General features: G+C 36.6%; 1 protein-coding gene across 1 annotated transcript in view; it reads left to right on the top strand.

Annotated features, from left to right (window-relative positions):
* AHCTF1 (AT-hook containing transcription factor 1) overlaps positions 1–12,018 on the top strand; it is a 47,743-nt gene continuing 35,725 nt past the window's right edge. Inside the window, exons 1-5 of the mRNA XM_015831586.1 lie at positions 1–16; positions 6,285–6,411; positions 7,494–7,747; positions 9,565–9,745; positions 11,229–11,436. Coding sequence (XP_015687072.1) covers positions 6,291–6,411; positions 7,494–7,747; positions 9,565–9,745; positions 11,229–11,436 — 764 coding nt within the window. The 5' untranslated portion in view covers positions 1–16; positions 6,285–6,290. The remainder of the gene's footprint in view (positions 17–6,284; positions 6,412–7,493; positions 7,748–9,564; positions 9,746–11,228; positions 11,437–12,018) is intronic.

The following is a 12,018-nucleotide window of genomic DNA, read 5'->3' on the forward strand; positions in this document are numbered from 1 at the left end:
CCCGCCTCCGAAGCAGGTACGGCGGGGGACAAGAGGCGGTTGACCGGAGGCGTGAAAGGCTTGAGCTGCCGGCTTGCGGGGTTTCCCTGCTAGGCCCCATTCGCCGGGAAAAGGGCGGTCGTCGGGCTTGTTATGTAACCCGCCCGTTGGAGACACCCGTGGCGATCCGGGGCTGCCGTCGTTGCGTTGCAGCTTCGGAACCGCCGAGCGGCCGCCCGCCAGACCGAGGGGAGGGGAGGGGCAGGGGGCGGCCCCCCTTCCGGCCCCGCCGCCCGGTCCTCTCCTCGCTGCCGCCAAACGTCCGCAAAGCCGGGAGAGCCGCTGTGGCCCGGTCGGAGCCTGGCGGCAGTTTCAGACCTGGGGGGAAAAACGTGCTTTGCGCTACCAGACGGAGGGGAGCCGAGGAGAGCGCTTGCCTGCCAGGCAGCGTGCTCCTTAGGCCCTGCCCCCCGGGTGCCTCTGATCTACTCTAGCGAAGGCAGACTTGGGATTTTGTTTGCAGGCCCTCGTTCCTGGTCGTGCGTCTCCTTTCTGGGAGGCGTAATCGTTAAAACGAGATGAAACAGCCATATATATATACATATATACGTATATATATACAGCCGTATATATATATATACGTATATACATATATACGTATATATATACAGCCGTATATATATACATATATACATACATATATATATTTAAAAAACAGCAAAGTGATCACCAGGAAGTATAAAACAATATAGTTTTAATAAATAAAACAGAACTTTTGCTGTTTTTTAAAAATATGTTCATACCCAGGAATCGATCTTCTATTTTATAGATCTTCTATTTTATATATATCTTCTATTTTATATATATTTTATATATATTTATATATATATATTGGACTTCCTGCTGGACAGTCTGGTTGGTTTTGTGACCGGGGAGTAGGCAGGCCGGCATTGGGTTAATCGGGGCTTCCCTTTCGACAAGTGTGCGCGTTATTTCCCGCAACTTAATAGACTTTTCTCTTTGTGTAGGGCTCAGTGTCAAATACTTCGTGCTTAATTCTTACTTTACCTAATGGAACAAGGCAGGCGATCGTGAAATATGCTGCATGAACAACTTGGTAGAATTTGAATTGAGAGGCTGGATTGGACGCTTCAAAGCTTTGGGTGCAGATGACAGTTTAAAATGCCCCACACACACACAAACACTCTATTGCAAATTTTGTAAGAGCAAAGCTATCCTAAAAGTAATAAGACTGAACTTTAGAGTTGTTTTGTCCGTTTGAAAATATCCCCTATCCCTGAAGTGTGAAACCTGCTTAGGCCTGCAAATGTGACAGCTAGGTAGGAAGCTCCTGGTTCCTCAGCTTTAAGCTGAGGACAGATATAAACAAGCTGAGCTCTTAATTCATCTATGTTTTAATACAGGGGTAGTCAACCTTGGCTCTTTTATGACTCGTGGACTTCAACTCCCAGAATTCCTGAGCCAGCTGTGCTGGCTCAGGAATTCTGGGAGTTGAAGTCCACGAATCATAAAAGAGCCAATGTTGACTACCCCTGTTTTAATATGTAGACAATGATCAGGACTATAGTTGAATTGATCTGCCTTTCCAGAGTTGAAGTATAATTAATGAACATGACTTATTTTCTATGTATGCTTTAGGAATGACAGGAAAGGAGAAGTATGCTTTAATAAGAGGAAATAGTCACAGAATGTACTGGAGTATCCTGATTTCCAACTGATTTATAAATGTTGGTAAAAATGTACAAAATGTTTGAAATCAAATTGTTGCTATATCAGCAATCTTTGTCTTGAAGTTAAGCTGTATCTAGAGACCGCTACGTGGTTGGCTGTTGTAGGTTAGGAAAGTTGAACAGATGAACAAGACTACTAGTAGGGTCCTGTGAAGAGAAAGAGATTTTTCAAGTGATCTCAGAAGTTTTATGCTAGTTTGGTTAAACAATCACATTGTCTCAACAGTTGTGGCCAAATATACTTTGTGGTAATAAGAGCTGCAAAAAAAAGCTGTATTTTTCTCGTTCTTATTGTCACTCTGGATTGGTATTTGATGACCCTGCTCAAAATGACCTGGGAGGGAAGGGCAAAATAATCATCTGCAGGATAATGTTAAGGATTATCTGAAGTACCTGGCAGATAAAATCACTCAGATCTGGAATTCTGTCTGGGAGAAGACTACCTTATCCAGAACACCAATGGAAAATACCCAGATCCAAGCAGTCCCATAACCCAAAGCTACTTGGTCTTATTAGTGTTGAGCCTAACCCTAAATTTGATCCTTCCAAACCTTGACAGTGTTACCTGGTTGGCTTTCGGTAAAAATATAAAATTGCATGTCAGAAGTATATTGATATCTAATCTTATGACAGCAAGACTATTTTAACCAGCAGCTTCATGTAGCATTAAACAAAACAGGAAAGACCAGAGTCTTGCAGAACCCCACAAAATAGGTCATTAGGACTAGATCTCTCCTTCTCACCAATACCAACTAGAACCAATTCCAGAGGGAGAACCATCAGAAAAATGTGCCTCTGCTCTTAACCATTTGAGCCAGTCCAGAAGAATACTATGATCAGTTGTATTGAACATCACAGAGAACAAGGAGGACCAAATTGGATGCACTACCTCCAATATGATCCCTTCAGAGATCACCCATAAGTGCAATTTGTCCATCTCAATGCTATATACAGGCCTGCAACTCCTGGAAGTAGACTAAGATAATCTGGTTCCACTAGAGCCCTCTTAAGCTGCAGCTTGATCGTCTTCTCTGCAACTTGCCCCTCAGAGTAAAGGTTGGAAACAGATGGAAATTATCCAACACCATTGGGTCCAGAAATAGCTTCAGCTTCTTGAGTGCAGTTCACACCATCACTGAAGAATGGATTTTGGATGAAACCATAAAGAATTTCCTGACAGGACTTAGCCATCTAGGAAGGACCTGGAACTAATACAGGCAACCATGCTCACAACTCAAAAGGCCAATCCATATCCTTGGGACCAACAAGCTCCAGTTCTTTCCACATAACAACAGCTCATTTGTCTCCAGTTCTTTTGGCTGTCTCACAAGAACAGGTTACTTATTTTAGATGTATCTTCTGTTTCTATCCTAATATCCAAAAGGCCCTATTGCTTGCCTTTACAAGGTGCTGATTACCTGATTCTTTCTCCCAGCATTGAGCCAGGTGATTAGTTGAATCCATTTTAAGTATTTATATGGTAATTAAGTACAAGATTTATTGGTTATGGATACATAAGCTGCCTCTGGTGCAATATATTTTAATTACTATTTTTGTTGATGTTTTAGTTGATTGTTAGCCACACAGTGGCATGGGAAGTGAATGAATAATGTTGTAAACTGAAGTATCTTCATTGTCATGAATAAAATTCCTCTGATAAATATTCTAAAATAACTGGATTTTTTATATTGTTAAATGTAGAACCCAACAACCCATTATTATTTTTACATTCTGATAGTTGACTAAATCAAGACACAGCAACTATCACAAAGTATCATTACAAAAATGTTTTGTGGCCTTTGAAGAAACTGTATTGCCTGTAAAGCTTAAGGAAAGAGTTGTACTTATAAAAGTTCACTGAAGGAATCAATGTACAATTTTATTACCTTTTATTATGTATAAAATACGTATTTTACAATTTCTTTTCCACTGTTACATATATTAGCTTTCTGTAAGCACAATATATTGTAGCTTAGAAACTATAATTTCTTAGATATTACAATGTTGAACAAAAGAGGTCTAAAATAATGTGTAGAACATCATGTTAGGATTCTCTTCAGTACTGACCTTGTTATTAACAGCATTTCCCCAAATTAAGCCTTCTTTCCTGGTTTTTGAAGAAATTAATACATTTTTTAAAAAATTAAGCACGTGATTTTTTTTCTTCTACAAATAATCTAGATGTTGCCTATAAAAACCTTTAGAGGAAATAAATCTAGAAGTGATAACTGGGCTATCCAAAATGGTCTGAACAGTTTTTGGCTTTCAGAGAAGCTAGTAACAAAGATCTCCTTAACTTCAGTGGTGGTGAATTAAGGACATAGATCCCATAGCTTAATCCAGTAAAAGCATAGCCAGTTGAGGGCATTCTACCAAGTAAACAGTTAAAGCAAGCTCAAAGGGACTATTCACAGTCACGCTGTGCACTTGTGTCTTTACATGTTTACAGATTTTTCTTGGAGAAACTGGAGTTAGTTATACTTTATTTAAGTACAATTTATAAAGACATAATAGTGTATACTTTAAAATTAGATTTAAAACAGTATTTTTATTACTTTGTAAATGTATATTTTCCTACAAGCCTTTAGATCAGGAGTGTCAAACTGGAGGCCTGTCGGCCTGATGCATCACGCACAAGCCACACCCACTGCAAAGGCAAAAAACCATCACGATACGTCATGATACATCATGTGACAGGATCGAGTTTGACACCCGTGCTTTAGATCCATAATCGAACTATTAACTCTTATAGTTTGACTTACTTAAAATTATTGTTCATGGAATTATATATATTTGCAGGCCTGAGCCATATTCCCAAGTCTCCACTAATTTGCTTTTTGTACAGTGTAATTTCTTAAAACCGATTTAAATTAATTAAACAAAACTGTTCTCATATTGTTGAAGTTGCATTTTAAAATTAAAATAAGGGGCTATATATTTCTTTAGAAACATTTTCTATAGAATTTTCCAGTATAAAGAAAGCAGGTACTACAAATCTAAGTCACTTGTACTATTTCATTTCACTAAGCCAGGATAGTATCCCAAAGTCTGAAGTTTAAGTATATATGCTTTTTCATATTTGAAAAGAACATTGATATTATGTTAATTAATCTGAAACAGATTCAATTCATAATCTTCCCCTCCCTTAGCCAACTAAATCGTAACCCTTCATTGCCATTGGTGTGATAATTCATAGAAAGAGTGGACAACAACTGGGACACTTGTTAGGGTCAAGCATTTGCCTTACCTTGACTTGCAATATGTAGCACTCTTATGCTAGTTGCCTATAAGAGTGCTGCTGATAAATTGTAGAGCTATCTCTCCTGAGCCCATTAGGCAGTGTCAGATATTAATAAAGGAAAATACTTGAAGCTCAGGGTTATCTGACATGAGGATTCCTTGGTGCTCTCTGAGCTTGCTTGTTTTCTTGCAGACGTTTCATTACTCAAACTAAGTAACATAACTGCTGCATTGATGATGTTACATAGTTTGGGTAATGAAAACATCTGCAAGAAAATAAGCAAGCTCAGAAAGCACCAAGGACTCCTCATGTCAGATATTATTTGTAAGCATGTGACTGATTCCAATAAATTTTGTCTAATAGACTCCATTGCCTTATGCATGTTGATATACCGCTGCCCTATCAGTAATATCTGAGCTCTACACACAATGGTTGTACTTACCTTGTCTGCTGAGTGAATCAGATCTAGCTCCTAGACTTAGAGCAGCACCCAGCAATGTTTAGGTGCAGACTGAAGGTATTAGTATGAAGGAAAAGCTGAGAACTTACCTCTAGTAAGCCAAATGTCTTAGATAAAGTGGACATTTGTGTAAGGGGCCCTCTTTGCTTCAGTAATACAGAATACTGCCTGCTGAAGGTAAGAATCAATCATTTCATATCCTTCCCCCTGCTAAGTCAGGCCTCAGGGAGAGACAGTATAACATGGCTGTTCAAAATCAAATCTGAAATAGTCCAACTTTACATTAGTCCTAGAGCTGCAGTATTCCTGCTTCAGTACAGGGTATTCTGCTCGACCTCAGCAGCTCTAAACTGAAATTCAGAAAGGAGCAGCTGTTCTACTTCCTAATCATCATCCTCTGAATTGTTAACATAGGGGGTGAGGTGAGAGAGCAGTCAACACCTCCTCTTGCACTTTGGCAGGGATTTTTTTTTTAAAAAAGGCCCTGAAATTATCCAGACTCTAACCCTCCCACCATTCATCTAGCTGTCATTTGTTTATACCTGTCAGAATTGCTGGAAGTGTTTTTTTATATATAGGAGATAGAATGGGGTGGGGGGGTGGGAGAGGAGACAAACAGAAGGAAAACTGGGCTCTTTTTCTCTTTTAGCCTTACTAGCCACATAGTCTTTAAAATGAAAGAAACTTAAAAGAAAATAATTAAAACTAAAGAGACAAAAGAAAATAATTAAAATCTGAATTTCTTTTAGTGTGCTATACCATAGCCTTGGTCATATATTTTATAGTACAGTATTTTAATTATTTGCTGGCACTAACTGCTTACTTGAATAAACTTCCCACTGCATTTTTACAGTGAAACATGCGAGACCTAACTGCTCACGTAACCAGCTGTCTACTACAGTTTCCAGATGTGACTATACAAGCACTTGGAGAAGATGAGATAACACTAGATTGTGTACTTCATGGGAAATTCACAGGAGGTAACAATTGAGCTCACACTTCTTAATTATTAAGACTACAAAAGGTGTATTGTAATATGCATGATTAAATACTTCTGTGAGGGCAAAAAAAGATGGGGTGGGTAAGGTAAATTGCATGATTCTAAAATTTAATATAGGAAGCATTTTTCTTGAATCAGCACTTCTGTTGTTGGACATACTGCCTTTTATATTTCTTTTAATGCAAAATCTGATTGCAGAACTATAGCAGATTTATCTGTATAGAAGCTGAAATTGATTATCAGTCCAGTGTTAGGCAATCTACATTGGCTTAAATGTAGCTCAGTTCTGAAGTTTAGTTACGGTAGTCAAATGTTAATAGTTTTAAAAATAGCTTTGGATTCTATGCTTTTGGGGCTGCCCTTCCATATGAATTCAAACTGAACTACAGCGATGTGGTTTTGCTCTTTTTGCTTTATGTTGTGAGCTCTAACATATATATTGAAACTGATGTTTGTCTATAATATAGGATCTGACCTTTATTTTGTTTTTAGATGCATTGGAGATGTTAAGTTAAAAATGCATCCTATTACTCAGCACCAGATACAATATAATCCTGGAGCAATTTCTCCATTCTCCAAGCAATAAGTGCTTTGTTTGCTTTGTTCGTCTTTATCTGAGTTCATTCTTTTCTTGGACTTAATCCTGTTACTAATTGAGGGCTGAATCATTGTTCCATTGGAAAATATTTTGCCACTCTTTAGTTCTTCATTGCATTTGCTTAAACATGGATAATAAGAGTTTTCGGGAATTAGCATTTTTGTGTGGAACACCATAATTTTTAGGAAGTGTTCTCATTTGTAAATAATTTTAAAAAGTCAGGCACAAGCATGCTGCTGAGGATTTCGGCATATAAATTATCCTGAGCTTGTCAATTAAATTTATTGGACTACTTAGTCTAGGGTTTCAAATGATATGTAACTAAGATATGGAATTAATAAATCCTAGTGCATGATGCAAGACTCCCCCCTCCCCCCAGTGTTTCTCCAATTGTTCTATCCTCTCTATGAGTATTATTTCTTCACAGATAAGATTTCCTCTTATATATATTTCTTCTCTTCTAGGTCGAAGTGGATTAGCTTGCCTTGCATGTGGACCACAACTTGAGATTGTAAGCCCTGTCACAGGAGAACGACTGTCAGCGTATCGTTTTAATGGGGTGAATGAACAGCTACCCACTATTCTTGCAGTGAAAGAGTTTTCCTGGCAGAAAAGAAATGGACTATTAATTGGTTTGGAAGAAACAGAAGGAAGCGTTCTGTGTTTGTATGATCTTGGAATATCCAGAGTGGTTAAAGCAGTTGTTCTTCCTGGAAGGGTATGTACATGATTTCTTAATTTAAAAAATAAGTTCTTTGTCCTGATGCATGGTCCAGCTGTTCTTTCTGCTTTAATGCTTTCTCTTTACAGCAATTTGTATTCTCTTAAGTATTAATCGTGATCTTTAAAAATTACAACCACATATTTTTATATTCCAGATTTGTAGTCATGTAAATTAATCAATGTTGAGTTCTGTAGTATAAGATGTTCTCATTTATTAGAGTTGATGAATTTTGCCATAAATGTAGCAATTCTGGAAGAGAATACTAAGGAGGCTGAGCTACTAGTAAATGAAGAAATATACTGTTGATGAACAGTAAATGATTTTTATGTAATATAAAAGAAGAAACAAAAATTCACATATTTGTCTTCTCATCTGTGAAAGAATGTTTTTATCATTTTGCCACAGCTAAATTTATAGTTTAGTCATAGTAAAATAATATATGTAGTTAAAGTTACCCTTTAGTTTTTCTTTCTACTTTACATTTATTTCAGATGTATTGCCAAATACATCTGAATTTGCACAGATTATAATAAGCAATCATGCTTGTAATTTTTTTAATTCTTTCCTACCTTGGGCAGCTTCTGTAGCATGAGTTTGGATGGGGGATCTGCTGATGAATAGAATTGGCCCAAATTGGAAGTAGAAATAGTCCTTTCTTTAGAAATATCTGTGCTGTTTTTTAAGAGCAACCTGACTTTTAAGAGAAACATTTTAAGAATTCAGTGAGAACTGTGCGGATGGTTCTCTTGTCAAGCTTTTGGTGTAGATGCAGCCAATATGCTGCTACTTTATTTTGTTTGTTTGTTTTAAGTAATCTTATTTGTATGCCAATAATCAGAAAACATTCTTCTGATTTTCCCCCCCAGTTTTTACTATTTCTTTAGTATTTTCTGCCCACTTTACTTAGATACAAATTTAAAATAAATATTGAATTTGACTAGAATTGTCTTCAAGTGTTATATTTAGTTAAAATCAGAAATAAAGTGTGATGATTTAGTAGATCGTCTACACTTCAGTTTCTAAAATGAGGGGCAGCAAAAGAATGAGGGATCACTCATTTCTGATTTAGATAAGAAAATAAATTCTAATATTATGTAATATTAGAAAGCAGTGTATACAAGAGGTATCCTGACTAAAAATGTTTTTTTGAGAAAGCAAACCCAATCCTTAAAGGGAAGTCAGCATTCCAGTACTTAAAAAAATAATTTTCAAAAGAGATTAATCCAGTTGTTCAAATTCAAACAGGGTTTGGATGGCATTATATGAAGAGTTTTTTTCAACGGACATTTGTGTTCTTTTTATGAGGCTTAGTGATTTTTTTGGCAATGCATCGAATCTCATTAATTCAAAAATTAAGTTTGGGTGTTCTGAGCAAGTTTCTTTGCCGCTTGTCATCCTGGAAAAAGTATATTGCATGATTCATAACATTCCAAGGATAAATTAATGGTTTTCTTATGAGCGCTTACAGAAATAAATGATAGATGAAAGGCTTCTATGTAACTATTTTGGAACAATAATTAACCAGTGAATGCCAAATATATGAAAAATTAATGAAAATTTTCTGATGTTTTAGTGGCCACATGACAAAATTGCACTCTTTCCATTTAAAGAGGAATTGATCGTATCAGTATTATGTACTTAACCAGCAAAAATAGCTTTTCTGAATTATATATTAAACTAAATGTGGTAGAAGTTATTTGGATATTTTGACTGGATTTCAATAATTCAGAAATGACAATTATAAATCCCAATGTGACATTGATTGTTCATGTGTTTATCCTATAGGTTGCTTAACTAATATGCTTTTTTAGGTCACTGCCATTGAACCAATTATAAACCATGGAGGAGCCAGCTTGACAACTCAGCACTTGCATCAGTGTCTCAGATGGCTGTTTGGTGTGGCTGTGGTGGTTACTGACGTTGGTCATGTCCTCTTGATAGATCTTTGCTTGGATGACTTATCATGTAACCAGAATGAAATAGAAGCTTCTGGTAAATGATATTCGTTTTTATCTGTTATACTGATTTCTAGTTAATAAAGAGGAGTTAGGTTTTCTAGATTATATGGGAATATAATTTACAAAACTAAAATCAGAATACTAATTTAAATTCTCATCACTGATATTTGGGAAGATGACTGCCATTGGTCTATATTAACCTATAATATGTATACTTGATTAAGATAGAGAAATACAAGTTGACAGCAGCAGGAGAAGATAGAGCAATATTTTTTCTGCAGTAATTTTCTGAGCTAGAAATACTGTGCTTTCAGATTTATCTGCAATAGAGTAGCAATGTAGATTATTGATGTGATGTACATCTAACCTGCGTATGGTATTAAATCATATAAAAATGTGTTAGGAACACATACTAAGATCTAGAAACTTTCGGCTTACTAACTTGCTGTTATTTATTACTACTTCTGAATATCATGCCTCACCACCCTACATTTGGGTGAAGCGATTGAATCCATATATGGATTTATTAAATAGAAAACTATGCTAATGTAGACCAAAATCTGAACTGCTCTTGTTCTTTATCGCATCCTCAAAATAATGTCCAAAAGACAAAATACCCTTATTTGTTTTATTATGAACCTCCAGATTGTGATATGTATTTGTATAATACTTAAAATAAGATACTATATGTTGATTCCTATAGTCATCTTTTCAGGACCTTCCATGTTCAAATTTTAAAATGAACTAAAAATGAAAGCAATGATTAATTTGGCTTTATAATAAAATAAGGGTATATTTTGAATGAAATAAGCAGACATTTATTGATCTGTTCATTTTTAGCTGTTTGGCATTGGAAGCATTAAATTGTACTCAAGAAATAGACTAATGTGTACATGGCATTGATAGGGGAAAAGAACAATGAAACAACCTATTGGAAAGCCCTAGTTAGCCTCAACGAATTACTGAAAAATTGCATGCAGAAAAGAAACATAACAGTGAAATTATCATTTCAAAGCTTTTATTTAGGTTAAATGTTGGATTGCTGCAGGTATTTGCTCTGATTATCTATAAGGTTAACAAAATCACATGGGTGCATTTCCTCTTCATTTTATAGATAAAGGAATGAACTAATGAATGCACACAGTTCAAATGAATAGAGATAAGAATAATTGTGGGGTCCTTGGTGCTCTCTAAGCTTGATTGTTTGATTGCAGACATTTTATTACCGGACTAGATAACATTGTGATGATGATACCCTGGACAGATAATGAAACATCTGCAAGCAAACAGCCAAGCTCAGAGAGCACCAGGGACTTCACAGTTTAACCATGAGCTACATTCTCTTCTATTGATACAAAATATTTAAAATGAAAAGAGATTAACAAAACCAATCTGTGTCATTAGACAATCTTACTTAATTGTGTGCATAAGCTACTTTATTCTGTGAGCAATTTTTTTTAGGTAAGCAGTTTTTAAATAAGGCAATATGAACTTGTTATATACTGCCATACATACAGATCTAGAAGTTGTCACTGGAATCCCTTCTGAAATCCCACAAGTAAGGGAAGCTGTAATAAGGAATGGCCGACATCTCTGTTTCCAGTTACTGAACCCATCAGGAACTGCTGTGACAACTCTCTCATACATACAAAGAAGCAACCAGTTAGTTGTGGGATTTTCTGATGGCTATCTTTCACTGTGGAATATGAAAAGCTTAAAGAAAGAGTAAGTATATGAAAAGTGGTATGTCATTTAATGAAATAAATTGAAAAGGAAGCATGCTAATATTCTGATCATTGAAATCTGTATATATTTTTGAGATGCATATTCTGGATATTTTGTCCTCTTACTAAAAGGACCAATGTACAGCTCTCTAGCTGTTGGATTGCATTTCCACTGATTCTCACTATTGGTCCTGTCAGTTAGAACTAGTGTGAGTTAATATATTACATCAGAGGTCCCCAACCTTTTGGGTACCAGGGACTGGTTCCGTGGAGAGAGGCTTTTCCGTGGACCGGAGGGGGTGTGGTTTCATGTACTGTCTGCATCTCGCGGATGGGCCTTTGCTTGTTTATGTGGACCGGTTTCTGGCATGCCGCGGCCCAGTGCCGGTCCATGGACCGGGGGTTGGGGACCCCTGTATTACATAACACGTGTGCAGCAATTTGGAAGAGATGTGAAAAGTGATGTTAACTTCTCACCAATGTAGGTCCATTTATGAGATTCACTTTCTAGAGAAAGGATGGGATGAAGCAATTGCTATTGATTCTTCAATCCTCTAGCATTGAAGTTTCGTCCTGGAGAATT

The sequence above is a fragment of the Protobothrops mucrosquamatus genome, unplaced genomic scaffold (assembly GCF_001527695.2).
Source record: "Protobothrops mucrosquamatus isolate PMUCROS unplaced genomic scaffold, P.Mucros_1.0 scaffold_265, whole genome shotgun sequence".
NCBI classification, from domain to species: domain Eukaryota; kingdom Metazoa; phylum Chordata; class Lepidosauria; order Squamata; family Viperidae; genus Protobothrops; species Protobothrops mucrosquamatus.